The sequence below is a fragment of the Saccostrea echinata genome, unplaced genomic scaffold (assembly GCF_033153115.1).
Source record: "Saccostrea echinata isolate AGI-Se365-2 ecotype Australia unplaced genomic scaffold, CSIRO_AGI_Sech_v1 ptg000018l, whole genome shotgun sequence".
Taxonomy (NCBI): domain Eukaryota; kingdom Metazoa; phylum Mollusca; class Bivalvia; order Ostreida; family Ostreidae; genus Saccostrea; species Saccostrea echinata.
In genome coordinates, this window is record NW_026889767.1 from 3,531,649 (window position 1) to 3,557,526 (window position 25,878).

At 30.7% G+C, this 25,878-nt stretch overlaps 1 protein-coding gene and 1 long non-coding RNA gene across 3 annotated transcripts; both read left to right on the forward strand.

Moving 5' to 3' along the window:
• The first annotated feature begins 797 nt into the window (after nt 1-797).
• LOC133189396 (uncharacterized) lies at nt 798-5,769 on the forward strand. Of its 2 annotated transcripts, XR_009721460.1 has the most exons (6): nt 798-904; nt 1,723-1,744; nt 2,057-2,120; nt 2,572-3,882; nt 4,482-4,581; nt 5,010-5,769. It is a non-coding gene; the product is annotated as an uncharacterized LOC133189396 (long non-coding RNA). The 2 variants fall into 2 exon arrangements; XR_009721461.1 differs by lacking the exon at nt 2,057-2,120.
• A 2,992-nt stretch (nt 5,770-8,761) lies between these two features.
• On the forward strand, nt 8,762-23,391 carry LOC133189449 (multiple epidermal growth factor-like domains protein 10). Its single transcript, XM_061324820.1, has 8 exons — nt 8,762-8,840; nt 9,441-9,659; nt 11,523-11,747; nt 16,789-16,917; nt 19,567-19,716; nt 20,600-20,749; nt 22,400-22,549; nt 23,114-23,391. Exons 1-8 carry the CDS (start codon nt 8,762-8,764, stop codon nt 23,374-23,376), a joined length of 1,365 nt encoding a protein of 454 aa, XP_061180804.1. The 3' UTR covers nt 23,377-23,391.
• The last annotated feature ends 2,487 nt before the right edge of the window (nt 23,392-25,878 follow it).

Sequence of the window (25,878 nt, forward strand, 5' to 3'; positions counted from 1 at the left end):
ATTGAATATTTAAAAAGTTACTTTGTTTCATTTCTCTGGATTAAAATTAAGCATATTCAATATGATATAGGAAAAAACTTGACTTTGATATCTTCCAATTTACTCGATTAGAGGAAGAGTTTAGTATGTGTGTAAATAAAAGACCGGCTCAAGTAATTAATAAGGAATGACTTTAGACATTTTTATGAATTTACAGAAAAGAGTAACGTTTTTCAAATGACTCCTGTTTTGGGATGTATATGTAATCGCTTCGCTTTCATATACTATGAAATCACTTATTTCCGTGGGTTTTAATATTCCTTGATTTCGTGGTATGAAAATAAATAAGAATTGATGTTCTCCACGATTTAAAATGTCCATATTATATATAACAATGCAAATCTTCATTATCCACGAAATCATATCCCCGGCCACAAACCAATGAATTTTTCTCAAACGACGAAAAGTGATTTTACAGCAAATTACGATTAAGGGTCGAATATACCTCAGAATTTGTTATGTTAAAATTCTCGTCAATTTTTTGACGATTTTATGGAAATTTATCTTAATTCTTTTAATTGAGAGCCACTTTATGTTTAAAAAAAAGATTTTGAGTGCTTTACTTCTCACAAAGAAAACATACATGTCCACTTACAAAAATTACTTCCTTATTGCTTCCAAATTGAGAAGAAGTAATTTTTATTGGATGCCTCCCTAAGATGGCTGCTTGATACACTTTTGGTACTTTGAAGATGAGAATTTTCTACTCATTTCAAAACATGCTGCTTAAGCAAATATTACATATATTTTGGATATAACATAGCTATTTGTTCACTTAAGTTTTTGCATCGCAGGTTGACAATTCAGACAATTCCGTAATATTTTAGTGGGGATTATTTATTTTTTGTGGAGGAGCACTACTAAGGTATGTCTGCGTGTATTATGAATTCTTAAGTGAATTGCAAGTTGAACTATTGAGAAATACCTCTGTGCTATAGTAAACTATAGTATCAAAGTTTTTACTATCGAAAACCAAAATATCTTTACTATAAATTCCAAACTAATATATTTCAGTTTTAGTCAAGTCTTATATGCAATGTGTGCATTTTAAAGAAAATATCACTTGTATTTTCAGATGTTGTTTCTAACATTTACATCATTGATGTGTACTTAAAGAAATAATAAGGCCCCTATATCTGAAAAAAAAAGAAGTTTTAAAGTTCCTTCGTAAATCAAAGTATAAAAGTTTTTACTATAGATAACTATAATAAACTATAGTTAACTATAGAGATTTTTCGGTAGTGTATCATTTTTCACTTTGTTTCTTTGCTTTTAAAGTAAGGTTATAATTAGCAACAGACATCGCAGCTTTTTTTTTAATAAAGAAGTAATATACAATTAGAAAAAAAGAATCGAATTACAGAAAATAATGATTAAAGGGTAAATGGGTATCATTTCCTTTTCATCTTTACACTACTTTTTTTTCTCATTTGAAAAATAAAAATGAAAATAACATATTTGCGTAAATATTCAAATTGAAAAAAAAAATCGTGTTTTTTTGTTTGTTTGTTTTTTTTTTTTTTTTTTTTTTTGTTTTTCTTGTTTGTTTGTTTGTTTTTTGTTTGTTTGTTTGTTTGTTTGTTTTTTTTTTTTTTTTTGATTTTTTTTTTTTTTTTTTTTTTGAGAACTCAATGCTTGAAGTATTCATGAAATTAGAGCTCAAAATTTTCTTTTTTGTTATAGATTCATGTGTTTCGTAAGAAAGGTGAGATTTCTTTATTTCGATTTATTTACCCCGTCTACTGCTTCTTATTGTAAATCTATTGTTCATGGAAAGAAATGTTTTTTAAAATCTATTTTTAACTGCAGTTTTATACAATTGATTTGAGAAAAAATTGTATTCAGCGAGCAAGGTAGCTGAGAGAAAGGCTAAAATATATCATATTATAATAAGAAAAGAGAGTACAAGGCAGTAAGTTAATTTGTACATTTGAAATTTTCTCTGTTTCTAACTCATATATTTTGACATTCTATGTTTATGTGTTACAATTAGCATTAATGTTTCACACCATTTTAGACTCAAGAAAACGTCAACCGCTAAGTGGAATGTTGATTCACTTTATAAAGATTATGGTAGCTAAGTACGTTTTTACTTTATTATTTTTTTTTCGTGCATCATCACACAAAAGACGACGTTGAGTAGATATTGAACGACAATGGAACATCAGTTACTATGATCATTTGTAAATAAATATAATATAGACATTAACGTTTATGTTACCTTTGTCCTAGAAATTAAAGCACATTAATCATGCTAATGTTCAACACCTTTAATTTGAATGAATATCATTCTCTTTGTTAAACAGGGAAAATACCTTGCTGCCTTGAAGTCACAGAATTAAGAGTTGTTCTTTTTTTTTTCAGTTATAAAAAGCTGCATATACGTTTGTGATATGTGGCAAATATAATTAATTGATTTATTATATCTTTATTTGATTTAAAATAAATGGGAAAAATACGATTTAATTATATATATTTCATTAACTAAAAGAAATCTCAACATTATTTTAATCTAAATTTTGTATATTGTAGAGAACAATAATTGTCCCTAAAACAGATGTCCTCCTAGACTGACAACTGACAAAATATGTTTGAAAACATACAACCTGAAGAAAGTATAGACGAATTAGGAGGGAGTGCTGCTTTCGCACCTATAATGACAACATTTTCAAAAAGACCTTCTTTATTTGGATATACATTGTACTGATTCGATGAAATAAATCCTTACAAGTTTCTTATGTTTTTTCTTGTGTTTGGGAATGACAAAAAATAAAAACCAGAATTTTATAATTTATCTTAATTTAAAAAAATCCTTCATCACGGGACTTAAAATATTTTCGTTCTTACAAATAATATTCTATTCTATAAAAATGATCTATTTTCTTCGAATATTATATGCAACATGAATGCTATGCAGCATAAATGACATGCAGTATACATGCTTTGCAGCTAAATGCTATTTGGAAGAAATGATATGCAGATAAATGCTTTGCAGCATAAATGCTATGGTTAACGAATGACATGGAGTTTTATTGCTATTTGGAAGAAATGATATGCAGATAAATGCTTTGCAGCATAAATGCTATGGTTAACGAATGACATGGAGTTTTATTGCTATGCAGAACAAATGCTACAGTGTATTGAGATGAAAAGATATGCTTGTATTGGAAAGTCATCGCATTATTGACGAAAACATAATCCATAATAACTTTATGAATCAGTATAGATATTTACTTTATATTATTATAACAATCCTATAGACCTATCCTTGGCTCAACTGATGATGTGTTTATCTATGAACTTCTATGATTCTGCAATTTAGTATTCAATAACACTTTAAGTATTATCAATTAGAAATCAACTTTAAACGTAAAAAATATCACTTGATATATATCAGCAAAGTGAATTTTGTCCAGTTAGTTTTTTTTTTTTTTTTTTTTTTTTTTCAGAGAGATGCTTGTCTCCTTTTCTAAAAATCTGAAAGGCGGAAGCTTTCCCTTCTGTTATATTTTGATTTCATTTACCGAGGCAAAACTACAAAAAATTCAAATTTGTTTTTTTTCTTATTCTTCATTCTGAACAATGAGATTATAAAAAAATACTTTTTTTGGTATGGCCCGCTATGTTTAAGAGAAGAAAAAGGAAATTGAGCAAATACGCTATATTTACTTCTTATTAGTTTTATATCTTCTTTTCTATCATATTTTTCAGCATGCCCTGATGGGACGTACGGACCTCTATGTAAATCGGTTTGTAGTGAAGGATGTCTCTCAGTGTGTGATAAAAAGAACGGAACGTGTGAAAAATGCAAAAAGGGATACACGGGGGCATTCTGTATTGATGGTATTGTATTTATATCAACCGTTATGTAATATGTCAGTCTAGTTAACACATATTGGCTCAATCTGTAAACCAATCGTTCTTAAATTGTTGCAACAGTTATGTATATCCTTTACTAAAAAATTATTATACATCACCTATTTTAAAGATGTTGTTCATATTCATTGTGATGAATAATAATTAATTGATTGGCGTCAATCATGAAAAAATGACCGTTTACAGAAACTTTTTAACATAACATTCATACTATACACAATTTTCCCTTTAAATCGACATTTTTTTTACGTTATATTAAAGGAAAAAGATATCTTAAAAATCCTTCCAGATAAGGTTTGAATAAGATCCACGATCTCTAAAAGCTTGTTTCGGACATTTGACATATCGGGTACAGAATGTGAAAGGGTTTGACCAAAAAAAAAAAAAAAAAAAAAAAAATGTCTAGGTCATTAAAATTACGATACGAATATAAGATATATATCCTATTATTATTTCAGGTTTCACAAAAAGAGAGAAAAAAATCATGTTTATTAGAAAATATTATTTGAATATAAATTATACGGCACTGAATGTGATGTTAATTTGCATTATGTTTTGCGTTATAGTTCATGCATTTCAACGGCGGATGACATCGATTATCGAAGTTGCAGGAATTACCACAAGTGTCGCTTGTTTTAGCATACTGTTTGCACTTGTTTTGAAAAGGTACTTCAATAAGAATAAACTTATAATTGCAACAAATTTCGTATTGCCTATATTGTTCATACGAGGGGCTGATGGCACATTAACTGTTACATTGTCTAAACCGTGTTTAGCTGTTGCTCATCAAAAGCGGTGAAAATTCAGTCTCTTATCAATTTTATTAAAAAAATACCTAAAATACATTTCTTTTCTCCATAAACTTTACGTGAATAGCTTATACATAAGTTAAATCAACTTATCGGATTTTTTTTCGTAGATTTTTTTTTAATTATTTCACAATTATGATATTAAACATTTACGTTTGGTTTGTATTTATATTTACCGAAAATGATTATAAAATCTTCGGTCATATTTTTTAGCACCATAGTTCGTGTAAGAAATTAACAATTCAGTATTAATTCCATACTACAAGATATAATCTTCTTTTACAGGGAGAGATTAGCTCCTATGTGAACTGTAATCCAATACCGAGCAACGGAATGCAAGGCTACAAAATTTGATGAAACCCCATTTAATTTTTATAATCAGTCAAAACTCTCCTTTTATATTCCTTGTTTGTAAAGTTAGTCAAGTGTATGTAATCCCAACTTTTACCACAACTTTTTAAGGAAACAATGGGAAATATTAGCAAAGAGTTTAATGTTTGATTGTATTTTCATTTGCATGCAATAAGATAGGACTTATATTAACTCATTATCTTGAGGTACAGTATATGTATTTTCTGTATTGCTTAGCGTAAATTCATTTTCCTTTTATGTATGTACCCTCTCTTAATCTTAAAAAAGTATTTTACATTCGTGTTTTTATGCCTGTGTTAATAAGTATATGAATATAATTTAATATTTTGATAAATTAATATATTAATTTGATTTTTTTTTTCCTTTTACAAAATTTGTAAACTTTTGGAGTTGTAGAGTATGTTTTGCCCACCCCTACCCGATTATATAATTAGTTTAAATCATTGTAAAATTGATTTTTTTTTCCAATTGAAAATTTTACGGGGTGCAGGCAAGAAATAAAGTAGAATCACAGATACTCCTGTTTTGTAAGAAATGATGAATTTTTATCTGTAAAAGTTCCATGAAGTAATTTATATGCCTTCGCTTTCATTATTTTAATAAAAAAATACTTTCTTCACTTATTTAACCACCTTTTCTATGTTAAAATGAATATATAAAATTGCACATTAAAGAGTGTTGTCTGTTATCCTTTATATATAGTCAAACTTGAACTGATTCATCCTATGTTTTTTTTTTTTTTTTTTTTTTTTTTTTTTTTTTTTTTTTTTTAATTGGACAAATGGACACTTGCATAGGAAAACAATTCCGTCAGTTGAATATTTACTACAAGATACGGAAAGAAACCTTGTATCAATAAATATTGTTACTTGTAGTTTACTGAATGACAGTTTCACCCTGTGCTATTAAATGCGTGTTCTTACGGGGCTGTGTTCCTGTCATTATATTGTGACCTCATAATTACATGTAAAATCACACCAAGTTAAGAAATTCCAAGGTGAAAATCTATCGTCGTAAAGAAGTAATTGTCAATGGATCTGCTTTAATTTGACGAAGTGCAACCGAACTCTTAGCTGACTAGTTATATGCACTTTACAGATCGATAGTACAAATCCTTTGGGTAGTACTGTCGGTCTTATGCGGGGTTTGTGCAGATGGTTGGATCAATTTCAAATGTGATGAGAGATAGTCTTGAAATTGTTTAGCTATTGAGAAAAAGTGAAAACTACTAGTAAATTTATTCATATCAATATATTACTTGTGTTTCTTTAGATTACAAATTTCACATAAAAATACATAATGGAGTTTCGTGAAAATGGGTTTCTCTTTCAGATATTAAAAAAAGTATATTGATTGATATGTTTGTTTGTTTAACACAATGTCGGCAGTATTACAGTCATATTTCGGCGATAAAATATGTCAAGGATTTAATATTCTAGTGTAACATAACACAGAAGCGTCTATTCTTAGAATGCAAAAAAAAAAAAGGTTTTTACGGTAGGAATTACATTCTTCCTGTGAAAACTGTTCTAAAAACTTAACATGCCACCACGTGACAGATTATTGTCAACCAGGTCACCATGAACCCGGATGGAAGCAATCACCTGTAAAACGACGTGAAAAGGTAAAGAAATAAAGGAGATATTAAACCTACAATTCTCATTTGAAACACACAGCTAAACATCCTTATTTCGAACTCAACTGGACCGATGAAAAACTTATATATTCAAGTAGTCGAGATATCAAGGTTAAAATGCTTAGAATAAATTCGACATATCTGTGGTATTAGTCATGGAGATATCAGTGTTTGAAAAAATAATTTCAGAATACGATGATGAAACGTTTGGTTTTTACTTTCGATCTAAATACAGCAGACTTTGTGCAGATGGATTATCGTGCAACAAAGTTGATGGAAGTTGTCCCGGACGGTGTGAAGACGGATGGATAAATCAACGATGCAATAGAAGTACAGTTAGCGTTAGAACATATATTTTATTTATGAAAGGCAAGCATTTTTTTTTTCGCTGACATAGTTAACGATAGTTAACAATATATATATATATATATATGCTTTATGAGAAAGAAGGAGGTACGGTTTGGGCTTTATTGTATCCTAAAAATGACAAATTTCTGTGCTTATTTTCCTTTAGAAAATAGTGTCCGCAGCCCTCGCCCATTTCAATTTTTAGATATATTGTGTAATATGCTTTGAAAAAGCACATATCTCAAAATCTTTGTGGGCGATGCATACGCTATATGTTTTCAGAAAGAAAATTCCACTCAAAATTGATGTCTTCTGCAACTTTTAAAGAAAATACGGGAAAATACACAAGTTCATGACGTCACAATTAGCATTTAGGAGGTCATATTGGAAAAAACGATTTGTATGTTCTTACTGCATGGGATTTCAATAATTCAGAAAGGATCAATTCAAGTTTCTCATCACTTCTAAATTTTAGAAAAATACAGGACCAGATATGTATTGAAACCGTACCTTGTTCTTATTAGAAAAAAAAATTACTTAATTAAACAACCAGGTTCGATTAATTGAGTATCAATATTCATCTTACCTTTATATATATAAAGGATATTCAATATCGTTCACGAGTGTATACTGCTTTTAGTTCTTAATGTTTAATAGGTATAACTGAATAACACAAATGCATTAAAATTTATCATGCTCATATCAAAAAAATACATGACTTCTGAATATTCTTAAAATTTATCATGCTCATATCAAAAAAATACATGACTTTTGAATATTCATAAAATTTTGCTTGTGTCTTTCAATCTTTGTCAACTTTAATTCACCATTTCCAAAACAGGCATTTTTTTTTTAGAATACAATTATGTTATGACTCACATTTTGCATGAGAATTGCAGATCGATATATAATAAATCTTTATTCATATACATCTTTTTTATGACAATTATCAAGAGTTCAAAATAGGGCATGGTTGATTGTTATATACATGTATCATTGTACTTTTTAAATGTAAACTATCTCCTAGGTACATGTATTTAAGAAAATTGTAAAAAGAAGGTTTTTTATAGGATTTAAATTTTTAAGAAAGAATATTTAGAAATTTGAGAAGCAAAACCAACACACTAGTATTGTCAGTTCGTGTTCCGTGATGTGTGCAGAGTCAGCAAATCGAGCACACCCAGTAAAATATGATCATTGACAATAACAGAACTTGAGCCCGTGTTTATATGTGATGGAATGCTATGAAGAATGCCGGTCAATGAATTTCATAAATTTTCATGTTATTTCATAAACTCATTAAATGTATCGTTTTTTTTTAAAGGAAAAAGACACTTAAAATTGAAAACAAACCGACAATGCTACTATGTACATGTCCTTTAAAGAATGCTTGTCCTTGTTAACTATTTGGCACAGGAAGTGCACAGGAAAAATACTGGTCTTATCGACATTTTAAAGATAAGCTCCAGATGTGCCCCTAGGGATAACACTTACATTCTGCAGGCTGTTTAATTTGATAAATAAAATTGACATTCTTTCATTCCACAACCATATGTCCCTACAGAATATGATGAATAAAAGTACAGATGTCCGGTTAAAATTTTAGATGTCATTTCCTTATATTTAAAGTAAAGAAATACTTTTTTTTCATTATTTTAAAATTATTTGGGTTTGAACAAAGATGGATGTTGATACATGGATCTATTTGACAAGTCTGATATTTCTCTGGGTAATGATTATCTCATTTGCTAATTGCTATGGTTAGTATAGTTATCTATTAATGATATATATTTTTACGAGCATATTTGTTTCATGTGATTAAATAATTCCTCAAATACTTTAAAGTAAATATTTCTAGATAATTAATCAAAGTAAATTATTTTAAAAGTAAACAATGTGTCACTATACATGTTTATTGTTTAAGTCAGTGGTATTAATAACTGTAACAACACAGCAGTTTGGAAAGGAATGAAATTTATATTTAGGGAGAAACCCGCATTGTCAAGTTTTTGGCTTGAGACGAATACTAATTTAAAAGGATTTCATAAACCAATCCCTTAATATGGAATACATATTGTTGTGCCTTTTTTTTCATCATCAAGAACAATATGTAGTGTTACATAATCTTACATACGTATATGTTCTGTTCCATCGTATTCTGACAAATAAAGATAGCATAAATAGTAAAATATATTTAATCTATTGGGTTTGGTGCACTAACTTATGACCATTCCCACTCTATCAATGCGTGGCATTGCAAGTGGAGTAAGAATATCATTTTAGGAGCTTCTCTTAGGCATACAATATTTGCACAATATGTAATCCTGCATTTTATCTTTATGTGTTCCTTTTATTCAAAGAGCAGCTTATAGATACCAGGAAAACGAAAGTGAAAAGCAGTTCGACATATAAAACTTTAGTTTCCAGAGGATCTGCCGACTATGCAATTGACGGGAATTATAATCAACATTACACGAACTGCTTGCACACAGACCTAAGAAGGTCAGAGGCTTGGTTAACGATAGATCTTGGAGACATTTACAATTTGAAAAGCGTTGAAATATGGTACAGAGATGATAGTAAGTGAGGTTTACACGTGTATTTTTGATGGAAATGAAAAAAAAAAATGATTGCACTTTTTGAATATGTTTTGTACACATATTATCAATATATATATATATATATATATATATATATATATATATATATATATATATATGTACAATTGCCAATGCAAATTCAGTTTGATAAAAATAACTAATCTGTGGAACTTCTCATTCTTTAACATTTCCGTGTACTGTCATGAACCCAACTCACAGTTATTGTACTATCGCAGAAATTGAGAAACCGCCTTCACTCTCCATTTTCATAAACAACAAAACACTTAGGTATGTTGCACTTTGCCACTAATGTGACTTTAATTATAGAAATTACTTGTAATTAATTATGTAATAATTGGTCAAGAAATCCATAAAATTATTAATTAACTTCTTATTATCTATATCAAAAATTCACAACAGAATGAAGTCGAATTATGAATATGATTGATATGTAAACAGTGATTACCTAATATGTGGCGTAATTGATTACATAATATATAAAACCTTCTTGGGGTCTGAACTTGATTAAATTTAATTTAAAGTATAAATTTAATCAAGTACATGGCGGTTTCAGACCACAAGAAGGTTTTATATATTATGTAATCAATTACGCCACATATTAGGTAATCACTGTTTACATATCAATCATAGTCATAATTCGACTTCATTCTGTTGTGAATTTTTGATATAGATAATAAGAAGTTAATTAATAATTTTATGGATTTCTTGACCAATTATTACATAATTAATTACAAGTAATTTCTATAATTAAAGTCACATTAGTGGCAAAGTGCAACATACCTAAGTGTTTTGTTGTTTATGAAAATGGAGAATGAAGGCGGTTTCTCAAAATTCTGCGATAGTACAATAACTGTGAGTTGGGTTCATGACAGTACACGGAAATGTTAAAGAATGAGAAGTTCCACAGATTAGTTATTTTTATCAAACTGAATTTGCATTGGCAATTGTACATAAATGAATTTTAAGTTTTACTTAAAAAATTTTATGTACATTGGAATGCTCTGCGTATAATTAGAGTTATCGCGCTTGCATTATCCTTGGAAGTTTGTGGCGTGTCCAAATTAGGAGAGGCAAATGCAAGTGATTCTTGGAAATGAAAACATTTAGTAAATGCCCAATGAAAATCATGCGCGGCAAAAATCTGGACCCGGTCGTCCAGATAGCGTCGTTTTTCAGTTTCTTTTAGGACGCCGTGAAAAGTACATGTGTGTTGGATAGCTTCGAATTATTTTAAGCCGCCTCCACCCCGCCACCTTTTCCTTTTAAGAGGAAGTCCAATTCTGTCTATATCTTCTTTGTTTTTGAATTTGTTATAGGTAGTTTTCGGTTTCAGACCACAAGAAGGTTTTATATATTATGTAATCAATTACGCCACATATTAGGTAATCACTGTTTACATATCAATCATATTCATAATTCGACTTCATTCTGTTGTGAATTTTTGATATACATGTAGATAATAAGAAGTTAATTAATAATTTTATGGATTTTTTGACCAATTATTACATAATTAATTACAAGTAATTTCTATAATTAAAGTCACATTAGTGGCAAAGTGCAATATATATATATATATATATATATATATATATATATATATATATATATATATATATATATATATATATATATATATATATATATATATATATATATATTATAATCCCATTTAGTAAGTTTTCATGGAACTAAATTCTATAATAAGTGTAGAAGTAACACAAATATACTTGTTTTTTGAGCATTTAAGGCGAGTGCATTTTTCAAGTTTGTGATGATTTCTATTACACTGAATTGTTAAAAAGTGTTAAAATATCTTTCAAGGCGGATCTGCTCGTGCTTACAGACTCAAAGGATTTTCCATACTTGCCTCTAAAAATCCAGGATTTGATGAAAACGACACATGTTATCAGGACCAAGGAATTGTTGCCCCTGAAACAGTACTTGAAGTGAATTGTTTTCGGACAGCTCGATTTATTAAGATTCACACTAATAAGATCCATGATGAGTATGGTGCCATTTTGGAGATCTGCGAACTACAAATCTTTGGTATTGCTTTTTGCATGCGAGTTTTAAAAAGAACGATTTCAATTAACTTTCAATGCTAGCGAATTGAGGAACATCTTTGAAGTAGATTCAGATCTAGAGAAAGAGAAAATTAAAGATATGTATACAACATCGTCAGAGGTTGTTAATTTAGAGAACAAAACCTTTCGAAAGTGTTTAAAATTATCATTTTTCCCGACTGTGAAAAAAGACCCGCCGTAATGACACTTTTTTAAAGGTCAAGAGTAGCCCCCAGCTTTTTTCTAGAGCTAAGCTATGTTACAGCTGCCGAAAACTTTGTACAACATTCTAAAAGTATCATTACATTGCGAGATCCGTTTTGATAATGTGGTTATGTACACAGTCAAGTACAGTCAATATTCATATAGTATTTCTCTATATATAAGAATACAGTTTGTTGTTGATATATCATATGACTTTATCGATCAGTAGATAGACAAGAAAAATATTAAGTGTTACATAGATTCGTCGCAGTACGTTTTACTACATAAGTACAATTTTCATATTTTAGTGTAATTGAAAAGGGTTTGGGAGGAAATAAAGAATTACTAGTGTACGAAATCAATCATGGGGATTTTTTCCTACTTTAATGCAGTCATCAAGTCATTGTGTACTTGGAAAATGTCAAAGAATTACCCGTGAACGAAATTAATCATGACAAATTATATTTGAAGGCTACTTGATGGGGCCTTCGTTTTATACGGTCTTATCCGAAGGACTGGTGTCTGCGTCACAAAGAGGATTCGAACGTCTAACCACTATTTTTGTTTATTGCAGCCCGGAGGACCGGGCTGCTCTATACATATAAGTTTAAATGTTGGTATATGGGGATTGAGGTGGGAGAAGTTATTCAGAATTAAAGGTTTTCTAAACATTAAAAAGATTGTTAATCAGAATGTTCTTTCCCTTTATAAATTACGAGAAACACGATATATTTACTTCCATAAAGTGAATCTGTAAAAATATATATGTTTTTCATATTTAATATATAAAGTTGCTTATCATTTACTATCGAAAAACGACAGGTCCCTTTTTTTAGAACATCGAATTTTACTTATCGCATAAAAACGTAAAAATGTACTTTACACAGTTCGTGTTTTATAATCTTAAAGTGAAAGACATTTTTGAAAATAGGTGATGCATGTGTCTGGTTTCAAATTATATTTTATGTAGCCAACATTTACTTGAGGAATTGATAAAGTTTAAAAGGGTATCGTTTTTGTTCGATTTTCATCCGATTATAAGTTTTCAAAATATTCTCTACTGTCGTCTCCATCATTTAGACGCATGCCTTTTTCACACATATCGAAGCGGTTTGATGATCAAGACTCATTTCCATTGTTTACTTTATTTATTTCCCGGGCGACAATTGATGGTTATATCAATGTTTTCTTGTTTATATACGGATAATAATTCAACCTCTAACCTACGGAAGCGTAAAGGTCTCTACACTTGTTGTGTTATATAACATGTATGGTGTCTTATATTTTATTGTTTTATCAACATATAAAGTATTATAACTCCTTATTTATACACGTATTTTGAATTGATTTTAGATGTTTTTATATGATTTATTGCACCTTCTTTTATTTAATTAATTCTATTTTTATAAGTATTATCGACTGAAAAAAATATATATTGATTTTAAGATATTGATCAAAGCAAGATATTTAATCATATCAATATAGTGATGTTGATATGTAAAAATAAAGATATCGAGACATCAATATAAATATATGAATTTTTCCGAGAGAGTAGTGAGAAAATATTATTATTGAATTAACTTCGCGGGGGCGGGAATTCTAATGAATCTTCACTTCACTCGGGATTCAGGGAAAGATGCTGTACCATGTATTTGCTATCGTATACAATTATAGGCTGATACTGATTCAAAAATGTTTTGAAAAGGGGATGCAGGGACATCAGCAGTTAGATCATATGCATAATCATAGGGGGCTACTGTCCCCATCACCACCTTTGAAGAGGGGGGGGGGGGAGCAAGAGTATCTTTTATGCTACCTAAGTATATTAAAGATCAGCTAGTATATCCCGGAAATTAAGAAGAATTCTCGCGGTTGGATGATTCCTTTTTTCAAATATTTTATTTGAATGAGCCCCATCCTTTTCCCTTTTTACGGTTACTTTCTGACTATAAAATTATGCAGATTGGCTGTAATGAAGCACGCATTATTTTACACAATTCTAAGTAATAAGAAGTTAGATCTGATGTGCTCATAGTTATATTTTATCTGATATATATTCTATCATGATTCACTGCTTATATTTTTTTGACTTCGAGATGGGGGAGGGGTCAAGATTGTGGAGGTTCACGTCTATGTGGCAGATCCTATGTTTACCACAGCGTAGTAAAACTTCAATATTTACTGAGTACCTAGCCAGTGTCACTTTTATAATACATGTGTTGTTACTTTCGCTTCATCCCCGAATAGGACTAGTACTAAATGTATTTATGAATGGAACATTGAAACAATGGAGGGGGGTGGAGCCGTCAATAATTATTTTAGTCACATTAATATTTATACTTTGTAAGCAAACAATTTTTATTTCAAAGAGATCTTGATGAATTTCTATCGTAAGAAAAAAAATAAATATTAAATTTTTACAAGACTTGCATATATATTTAATTCATTATTAATTACCGGTAGACTGATGTGAATTGATTACTGCTTCAATGGGGAAAATCTAACTGATCATGTCCCTCACCCCCTTCTTCTACAATAATCATACTCTAATCATAATCTTTCTCCATAATCATACAAATATTTGACACTTGACACATGGCACATTGTGCATGTGCCGGCTATAAATCTGACTGATTTGACGTTTCACTGGAATTCCCGCGCCCGCGATTTTTTTTTTTTTTTTTTTTTTTTTTTTTTTTAGTTATAGGACAATAATTTCAAACTTTTCCCATAGAAATACTAGCATATTTAAATTAATTTTACTATTTGCATATATTTTTATTGTTGTGTGTCGAGCTAACTACATCACGTTACTTTAATAAAAAATAAGACATTTAAATGTTTTAACTGATGAATAACAATAATGTTCACGGAAGCGTAACCACTAAATTTTTTTTATGGTTGTGTTCTTTATGTTTGCAGTAATTAAAAACTCAGAAAAAAAGTTACACCGTATGCGGCGTATGACTGTAGAAGAGCGTGATAAGGCAGCCAGTATGGTGTCTGCAGGGGGTTCCTTTGAAGAAATTTATGAAAAATTAAAACAATTAAAAGATTATGCATTTCTCTGGTGAAAAATTGTTGAGAATGAATTAACGATCATAAAAATGTTTACAATAGATATCGACGACATTAAGTAAGCAACACAATAACTTTGATAACAACTTTTAATAACAAGATTGTTTCACAAAATCGGGGCAACCGGAAGTTGGTGGATTTGGTAGGGACACCAAGGCACTGGATGACTACTAAGCGATATGGTAGTCAATCAGAGTTATATCATTTGATTTTTAAGTGGGAGACTGCTACTGTCGCAACGTCATGGACCACCATCGGTAATCACCAACTTCATATCTTGGCAAAAACGGTGCGCAGTGCTCGTCGGGAAATTGGTTTTCGGACAAGAAGATCCTTTAAGGGTCTTGACATGACACCAAGACATTTTTCAATCCAACTGTTTTGGAAAAGATGGCATATTTTAAACACTACTATCAATCAGAAAAATGATCAATTCATAAATAAGAATAATAAGTGGTGCATTAGCAATTTTGTCTAGTGTATGTTGATAAGACAATAAAAAGTAAGACAGTGTTCAAAAATATAATACAACAAGTATAGAGGCCTTTACGCTTCCGTACTAACCACTGAGATTAAACAGGAAAAGTTTTAAAGATTTTTTTTCTATTCAATACGCTTAATTTCAGTAAAGGGCAAAGAAACAAAATAGATAGATAAAAGCAAATATTCGTTAAAATAATTGCAATTTCAAACTTAAGACAACAATTAAGACATGTAGCTTAATGATAATATAATACTATATTAACACTCTGTTTGAAATAAGCAGTGTAGTTAATGTCACACTCACCGTCATGGCAGCTCAAGCTTGCAGTGACAATATCAAATTCCAGTATGAAGTCATATGTCTGTAGCTCAGAAAATTGCCTGCTTGTGTTGCACTGTAAGATTTAATAGGAAACCCCTACCTTCCCGTGTAATCTGGGAAGTAGAAATTTTAGATGTTAAAAGTGTAAAAGTATGCTGTAAAGTCTAATTTTGTTCAACCAAGTCTGATTTGAAGAATTCTGGTAAAATACGACACCTTTGCAAATTTAATTACTATGTCGATCATGCATTCGAGTATTTATCATTCTTTACCACGTTAGCTCAGTCGGTATAGCGCTTGTTCCGTGATCGGGAGGTCGTGAGTTCGAATATCGGCCGCGACTGACCTAAGTCGATGAAAAATGGGTAGTAACTGTTCCTTCGCCATGTGCTCGGTACTTTGAAGTGAAAGTTGCGGGTCCTTCAGATGAGACCTTAAAAACTGAGGCCCCGTGTCACGATAGTGTTGGCACGATAAAGGTCCCTTACTGCTCAATGGCCCTGAGTGCCGAGTAAAGGTCAACATTTGACGCCCTTCACCGGTATATGGTGAAGTCTCTATATTAGTGAAAAATTCTCGAATGGGACGTTAAACAACATACAATCAATCGATCATTCTTTTCCACTTTTTTACACTTCGCATTCTTTTTTTTTTTTTTAGAAAACCTCTTTCTCTTTCCCTGTTACTCTCTTACAAACGATCTTTTTTTTAAATGAACAATAATGTCATAATTCATTAAAAAAGGATTTACTTTTCTAGAAATATATCAATGTAAAGAGGTGATTACACATGATAAGAAATTTATTCTTAAGTCATGAATGATCGTCAAATTTACCATAAAGCCTTTCTTGTTTTATGGGATTTGATCAGGTGACCATCTCCTATTTACATCTCGATGAATGGTTTAAAATGGTATCACAATTCCTAATTATTACAGGTTGTCCACGTTGGAAGTACGGAGAAAAATGTATGCCATGTGGAAATTGTAAAATGGATTGCCATGTAACGGGACAATGTGATCGATTTGGTTGCGTTCGTGATGGGTATCTTCCGCCATACTGTAAAGGTAATCAAATATATATCCATGTTTCATCTAGAGTACAGTGGAAAAAAAAAATAAACGAGTGTATGAAATAAAACTTTTTAATCGAATGAAGAAGAAACTTTAAATGCCTGTGTTTTTACACACATCTATTCATTAGAATCTAAAGTACTTTTTTCCTTAGTGTACTTTAAACAATGTTGTTCCCATGGTGCTATTGAATAAATAAATCGTTTCCTCAATATACTCTTTCGTTAATATTGCAATATGCCAAAGTCCACTTTTTTATATACTGGTCCCAATATAGCACAAACGAAGGGGGTAAATTACATTCTCTACAAGAAATACTTCTCCCTATATAAAAGGTCTGCTGAAGTAGCCCAGTAAGGTCATTATGTGGTTTAATGTTACCAAGAAAAAAGTACCGAGTGCAATGAAAAAACCGAAAACTCCAAGGGGGAACCTGTGTGGCTTTTTCCCCAGGAGAGAAGCTCAGGATAGGACACAACATATAGTTTTTTTTTTTTCTCGCATTGTTGTGATCACGAATGACAGAAAAAACCGGCCGGGATTAGCGAATTATTGATTGTCTTCACAAAGAGGAATGGTTGTTGAAAAATAAGTTAATATTCTTGGTTAACAAACATGAATTCAATATAATCACGTACAATACCCAATATGTTTGATTCGAGACCCCATATTTAAATTTCCAGTTCTCATTACATTGCATGTATATTTCTCAAATTTTTGATAAAAAAGTTCTGACGTCATCAATCGGAGTATCTAACTCTAGTTACTGTAAAGCTTCGGAACGCCTGCCATGTGTTGAGAACAAAATCTCCGATATATATATATATTTTTTTTTTTATAATTTTATTCAGTAAAACAACAGCGAAAATGAATAACAGTCTCAATCCTTGGGACAAAGGACAAAAATCAACAACTGATACGGACGGATATAAACTGGCACTATTTCCAGTATAACATTTATGTATAAATTCCCTCGACCAAACTAAACCGGAAAGACTCTCTATAAACTTATAAATGACTAAATTTACAAATAAATATTCCCGCTATTAGTTCAACTACTAGTATGCAGTAGAAATATTTTTTTAACTCTTAAAGAAAATAGAAATAACTAGTTCTTAACTAGTAATAATAAATGAAACTAACACAATGACTGGACAAAAACTGGCGAACTTTCTTCGGGACACAAAGGAAACGAGAGAGCACCAGATATTCAGCGTCTGTGTATTTATAGAACTTCCAAAACCTGCAATAAGCTAATCATACATAATTATCATCCCGTAATGAAATCTCACTCTCGTACATCGTATGTAAAATTATTACAATAAGTAAATAAATTAATAAAATATAAATTTACGCTTTAAAAGCACATTTAAGATTTCATTAAACAGAATGTACAATCAAATCTTCCGCCAAAATAACTACGGTAAACATAGATCAACACACCGTAAAGCATCATGGGAAAATACACAAGCAAACAAAGTATGGCGGCGGCAGAAGTTTCAGTATAACACGTGTGTTTGAGAACGCTAAAAACATCGATCACACGACAATCAAGGTAATCATAAGGTAATCATGAATTACAGTGCAACTTTCTAACTATGTATTTACAAGTACGTAAACAACAAAAATTCTGAGAGACAATATGTTGGAGTGCCTCTTGCATTTCTAAGAGTTGGACAAAGATATTGAATACATTTAACCAGTTGATCTCCACTTAGTCATTGCTTTCGGAATGTAGTTTAAAAAGTTATCTTAACACTATTTACTGGAATTCATATAATCGTACATTTAAAAAAAAAATAGAGTAAAATATATATGCAATCTTATTTAGAATAAATCTGGAATATTCTTAGAAACCATACTTTGTTGTAATTCGTTTGTCTGCTGTTTTAGAATCTTCGATGTTTATTAAATTCTAAGATATTTTGTAAACAAATCTAAGCTGTGAAGCCTGTAAACTTTTTTTAAAAAAATGTTGCCATATGAAAGTTTGAGGCATGGTGAAAAAAAAAACAAAAATAAAAATCGTAGAAAATACATGTACCCTTTTAAAAAATTAATCTCAAAAATTGAACTCTTAGAAGAAACAAGTTATTCTTTCATTTCCAAATTGCACTACTTAACTAGATTTCACATATCTTACGAGGTTTTCCACTTCTTTCTTTTAGCTCATTTAAACTAAAAGCTACGGTCTAACGTGTAATGTGTATCGTATCATATGCTAAATTATTTTTGATTTCTTCTCGAGAATCATGAACCATTTCAATCAAACCTGCAATAAAACATTTTAGGTAAACGGAATTAAGATTCTTCAATTAAACAGCAATGTCTTTTTCAAAAGCAGATAATTAAGAAACACCCAATGTAGGCCCGTGCCATTTACTGGTAATTATGTTCTTCTTAGGAACAACTTTGAAAAGTCAAAAAGCAAACCTCATATTATGGAACAAACTCTTGATTTTTTTGAAAAAGGCAAAAAAAAAAAAAAAAAAAAAAAAAAAAAAAAAAAAAATGCAAGTAAAACAGAATATTACTACAGTTGAGAAATTTTTCTAAGACATTTTATTCATTGAAAGAATTGACACCAACATAGCTTTGTATACCTTCAAGTTTTTTATAATTAATGATCTTAAACTTGCACAGAATGCAAAAGTGGGAGCTATGGCAAGGATTGTAACTCTGTCTGTGGACATTGTGCTAATAATGCAACATGTAACGAGGTGACTGGCTCCTGTCCTGATGAAAATTGTGAAGCAGGATGGACACATACTAACGGCAGGAAATGTGATAAGGGTGAGTAAAATTTAAAAGAATGTTTTACTTTTATTCCAAATAGAAAAAAAAATATTCATATAGATTGGGTCTTTCTTGAAGGCTGTACACGGTACAAAAATTATTAACAATAAAGAATGATTGATTGATTGATTGTATGTTGTTTAACGTCCCTCTCGAGAATTTTTCACTCATACGGAGACGCCACCACTTGCCGGTGGGGAGCTGCAAATTTTGTCCTATGTTTTGCACTTACGGCCATTGAGCAATGAAGGATCTTTTTCGTGCCAGCACCTACTGCGACACGGGACCTCGGTTTATGCGGTCTCATCCGAAGGACCGGTCTCCACGTCCCATAGTGGGATTCGAACCCGCAACGTAAGGATCAACTCCTTACTTCGCGACTCTAGAGCAGACGCTCTTACCACTGTGCCACGCGGGCGACTAATAAAGTATGAATAAGCTAATTAAAAACATTAAAAAAGTAAAACATTGCCTACTTTTACAGCTTGATTTTTAATTCATTTGCTATTATAGAGTTATTTATAAGATGAAAAGTTTCTCTTCATAAATGTGAGAATTGTAATTTTGTCAAAAACGATTTTAGCCCCTCAACGCATGAATTTTTGGTCCCTTTAATTGTCTTTAATGAAAGGTTCTTTTTGTATTAGAACTGACGTAAAATATTTCCGATTTAGAAAAAAACAACAACATATTCATATCATATAAAAACATACATGGAATAAATGAAAGGGAAAACATAAGATACAAATATTTTTAGAAATTTACAGGAATACTATACTGGATTGAAGCAGTTTGAAGAAAAATACTTGCAAAAAAATGTACTGTTCAATATTATACAAGAAATGATAATTATGCTTGAAAAATAAATATATATTTCTAGAATGCCAGCAAGGTTTCTACGGTAGGAATTGTAGTCTTCCCTGTGGACACTGTGAAAACAAAGCAGCATGTAATCACGTAACAGGTACCTGTCCTTCCAGTTTCTGTGAATCAGGTTGGATATATTCTCCTGATGGAAGATGTAATCAAGGTACAAGTACATGCTTTTGTAATTTTTTTAACGACCTATTTTGAATTTAAAGTAGAAGATCCCTCCTTACTACTCTAAATTAGTCTTTCTCAGATACTTTCAGACCAGACGAAAACCATGTTTAAAACCTACAAACACTCTGACTAGAAAATATAAATTGCCCTCAAAAAGATATTTACATTATAGTGTACTACATATCCAAAACTCTACCGCACATTGAAATGTAAATGTATAGGCAACTTCTGAAATCTATATTCCCTCCTTTCACTTTCTTTTTAGCGACGCAACCTTTTCGAGCTTGATGAAAGACCAATTTCATCTGCAGATATATATATTGTCCGATGAGTGCCCCAAGTACCACTTCATTTGTCCATGTGTTTAGATTAACTATAAAATATTAGTGTTTTTTTATTTAGAAAAAAAAATATGTAAGGGTAAAGTACAGTAATCGCGCTCAAAAGTCATTTAAACTGTACAAACGCAGACATCTAAAAACAGATATTGGATTACGTGCCGTAGAGGAGTGACTATTTCTTGCCAACAGGCAACACCCACTTTTTGCTCGTTGTCATGGTCGTATGAAAGAAAAATTCAGTGGAAAATATAGTGTGAGAATAATGGCTTAACATGTTTTTTTATATTATAGTTTCAGTCAACATTCGACCTAACTTTAGATTGCATTTGCAAACAAAGTTATACATCAACAAAAGAATTCATGAAATGTTGACTTTAAACGCATTGTTAATATCTTTGTATCATCAAATTATTTGACAGTAACCTGCCTCGTTTTAGAAATTGATCTTACATAGAAATTGCTCTTTCGTATGGAATCAGCTAGGATACATAAACTCCATATGCAGGCAATTATGGTATATAGCGGCATAAGTCGAATATGTTTCCACAGATTACATGAATTATTTTCTCCCAAATGCATTTTACATTGAAATTAGAACTATTGTTTGATTTACTTATAAAATTGCTTTCCCTGAAGAAAAAAAAAAAAAAAAAAAAAAAAAAACCCACATACATTTTTTTTTTTACTTTTATATATATTTTCTTTTTAATTTTAAAATGATATATGTATATCTGGAGTCGTCTCTTTATCTCAGTTTTTTTTAATGATATATCAACAGCAAATTTTGACCATTAACGTCAAGATAAGTCTCATTTCAAAGGTAATTACATCTGACATATAAAGAACTAGTGTTGCAGCATGTTATTTACGGAGAAATGGTCTATATAAAAGGTAAAGAACAAGGAAATCAGGCAGTAATGCATAGAGGGTCGCATTTGTGGCATTAAAATAAATGATTTCTTCATTGATAGAATTGACCCTCACAAACAATATTCATATTTAAAGATAATTTACTATAGTAGATATTTAATAGATTGATTGACTATGGAACTTAACTGTAGAATTTCTTGCCATTCCAGCCTAATTATCTCTTAAATTCCATACTAATGATGATTATTTTGATAATTTATAGATATTAAAAAAACCCCTCTTGATATTAAATCATCGTTTGTAAGAATTTTAGGAAAGGTTGAAACTCGTAGTAAAAATACTTTGATTTACTATTATAGCTAAAATTCTGATTTTCTATATAAAATACTTCTTCATTCATTTTTTTTTAATTTAACGTACTACAGCATGTAAAGGTGGGAGCTACGGCAAAAATTGTCTCTCTGCCTGTGGGCACTGTGCCAATAATGCAACATGTAACCTCGTGAATGGTTCCTGTCCCGAGGGAAATTGTGCACCAGGATGGATACGCAGAAGAGACAGAAAATGCAATCAAGGTTTGAAAATTATATCAGGCTGTCATAATTTTATTTCAAACGGGAAAAAATGAACGGCGATTTCACGAGGACGTATGCTACGAAGTGAACAAGGCAAATTAAACTATTGAAATAAATTATTTGAAGGAGATAATGAAAAAAATATAAAGGAGATTCTTTTAAAAATATAAGTAAACAAGAGTGATTTATGTTCATCAGTTTTTTATTGAACATTTTTCCTGGGGGTAAATGCAAGGTACCCTATGTTGAGAATGTGATAGATAAGCTCAATACTTACACCTTTACACACTATAATTTTCTTAATGTCCAAAAAATATTTTCCTCTAGTGTATAGAGGGTCCTTAATCTCTTAAGAAATTGCTTTTAGCATAAAGTAAAGGAACTGATGAAAAGATCTCTTTTTTTTAAAACAAGAATCTTCAGATTACCTTTCCATGTGGGATTTAGATCGAAGAGTCTTAAATTACATTTTGGAAATTTGCACCAAGTATGATAAGCAAGCAGTAGAGACCTCTGACATTAAATCATTATCAGTTATTTTTCTTATTTTCAATTATTTTTTAGCCTGCAATGATGGCTGGTATGGAAGAGAATGTAAGGAACGTTGTGGATACTGCAGAGGTAACAAACCGTGTCATCACGTGACCGGATCTTGTTTGGGGTTGTGTGAACCTGGATATCATGGAGATAAATGTGAAGAAAGCGAGTTTTCTCAACTTCTTGTAATTCAGAGGAAAATATTAAACTCTGTTAGAGAATTTCTAGCTTTTAAGAAGGGCAAAGCTGAACTAAAGGCAAACGGCACATCCCCGACCGACTTAAAATAGAAGAATTCTCTGAAAGAGTCTAAGAATTGTACAATAACTAAATGTATATGCCGTTTGTAAATAAAATTACTCATTCACCGAGAATAATTAGCAATGTTGATGAGTTATCTTTTTATAATATCTCATTTGACTTATGTGGGCCTGTGCAAAATTAATATTAAAAACTGAATAGTTAGTATATTGATAATGTATGAGATGAAATAAACGACATCTTTTCATGCTTATACATTAAAACATTTCATAATCTTTGAAAGTATCAAAAATAAATATTTAACTTTAGTGTTTTTGCTCGCTCTGTAATCACCAATTTTAATGTTTATTTTTCTTCCTTTCTAGTGTAACAAGCCTCTCAATTATATTATAATAAAGCTTTATTCAATTATCCTTCTAATTTGTTTATATCCCTTTTGTTTAATCAGTCTGAGATTAAAAAAAAGGTGAACATCGATGATGATTGGTGTATTTCATTCTGCCTTTGCCTAATCAATATACCTGTTCCAATTTGTAAGCAAATGCCAGTTAAACACATTTTTTACTTAAAAAACAATATACATGTATCATAAAATTGAATATTCGTAGCAGCTTAAATTATTACCATGAGAAAAAAAAATGTTTTTAATTTTTCCAAAATTTAAAATCAGATATAAAATATTGTATAGAAATTACAGGTTTTGGTAGAAGAATTCAAAGATCAATAAAAATGAACTTGCATATTTCCTCGGAAAATATTAACTCATAGTTATGTGGGTCAGTCAAACTTTAGAACACAAAGTAAATCATCTTAACATTAACAGCTAGCCCATTCTTGCTTAAAAAAAATCTAGACAGGTATTATACCCGCACATTCTAAATTAATTTAAGGTATAATCCACTATTATTATCCAACCAATCTGTACGTCAGTCACATTTTTTTTTTAGGAAATGATCGGTTATACCCTTAACATTCAATAAGATTTTGAAATTTTTACGTTTGGGGCTAAATAGGGGTAAAACGTTTTTTCTTCAAAACTTAGTTCCATGAACTTCTCTTACATTTAGTTGCAGACGCTGTGTATTTTGGACTTTGATTGGTGATGTGCCGTAAAAGTGCAATAAGGTTTCCGATTTTTTTTTTTTTTTCATTCTGCGGTAAGTTCGGGATAAAAAAAAAAAAGACGGCTTCCTAAAAAAAAAAAAAAAAAAAAAAAAAAAAAACAGCTTCCTGAACTCCTCTTAAATGCATTGTCGTAGTCCGTTCGTATTTTGCATTATATATATGGTCTCCTTTTGATGTGCAATAAGGTTTCGGAATTTGGATTTTCAGCCTCGGGGCAAATGGGGGTCGAAAAAAGATCCTTTTTTAAAAATAAAAAATCTGGTTACCTCAACTCTTATAATTTTTTGCAGTAGCCCATTGATATTTTGCAATATAATTTGTAGGAATTTTGTTTTTCAACCTGGTTGCCATCGGGGGTCAAAAACAGCCTTTACCCAAAAATATTGGTTGCCTGAAGTCCTTTAACATTTTTGCAGTAGTCCGTTCATGTTTTGCATTATGATTGTTTGTCTCCTGTAGATTCAGAATTTTGATTTTCATCCGAGGCGATAGGGGGACAACGTTTTCTACAAACCCTGGTAACTCGAACTCATTTCAATCTTTTCGCAGTAGCCGATTCATCTCTTGGAATATACATGTAATTATCTTTTTTTTTTCTTTTTTTTTTTTTAAAAAAGATAATTGAATAGTTAAAAAAAAATTAAGGGATAAGGAAACGCAGGGGACACTTGACCAAATGAATTCTTTGTTCTAAACGCACTTATAAACAACAGGAATATATAAAATTTAGGGGAGGTGATCTCAAAAGTCGAAAAAAATATATATGACAAATTATAGATTGAGAAAGTTGGGGTTAACCCCACGGCACGTACCAAACATAATGCTCAATAAATCTTGACATAATTAACAAGATTATATGGCATTTGGTTTGAATAAAAATATTTGACCAAATATAAAAGTGACGGTTGGGAATGTTACCGTAAACTGCAAACATAATAATGCTCAATGTATTTTGACACAAGTCGAAAGAATATATTTGGTATAGAGGTTGGAATACGAACCATTTAAATTATATTTGAAGAATTAAAAATTGAGGACGTTAGAGATGACCCTAGTACATTGTTCAACAAGATCATCTATGTATCATGACGTAAGAATAAAAAGAGGGACTGGGGATAAACTTCGGGGCACTTGTCTAACATAATATTGAATGTATTTTGGCATGAGTAACAAGAACATATCTGGTTATGATAGGGCGATTTCGACCTTTTTAATCATATTTAAACACTAAAAAAAGAGAGGGGTACAAATGATCATGGGTACTTGTAAAACATAATACTGAATGCATCTTGACATAAGCAGCCAGAATTTAAACGATTTAGGGATGGAGATCTCAACCGTTTTAAAAATTTCTGAACAATTATAGAATGAGAGGATTAGGGATAACCTGGGAGCACTTGCTAAAC

Coding starts and splice junctions, on each gene's coding strand:
- LOC133189449 (XM_061324820.1), top strand. CDS start 8,762: ATGGATGTTGATACATGGATCTATTTGACAAGTCTGATATTTCTCTGG. Junction 11,748..16,788: donor CTGCGAACTACAAATCTTTG/GTATTGCTTTTT, acceptor TAATTATTACAG/GTTGTCCACGTTGGAAGTAC. Junction 20,750..22,399: donor TGATGGAAGATGTAATCAAG/GTACAAGTACAT, acceptor AACGTACTACAG/CATGTAAAGGTGGGAGCTAC.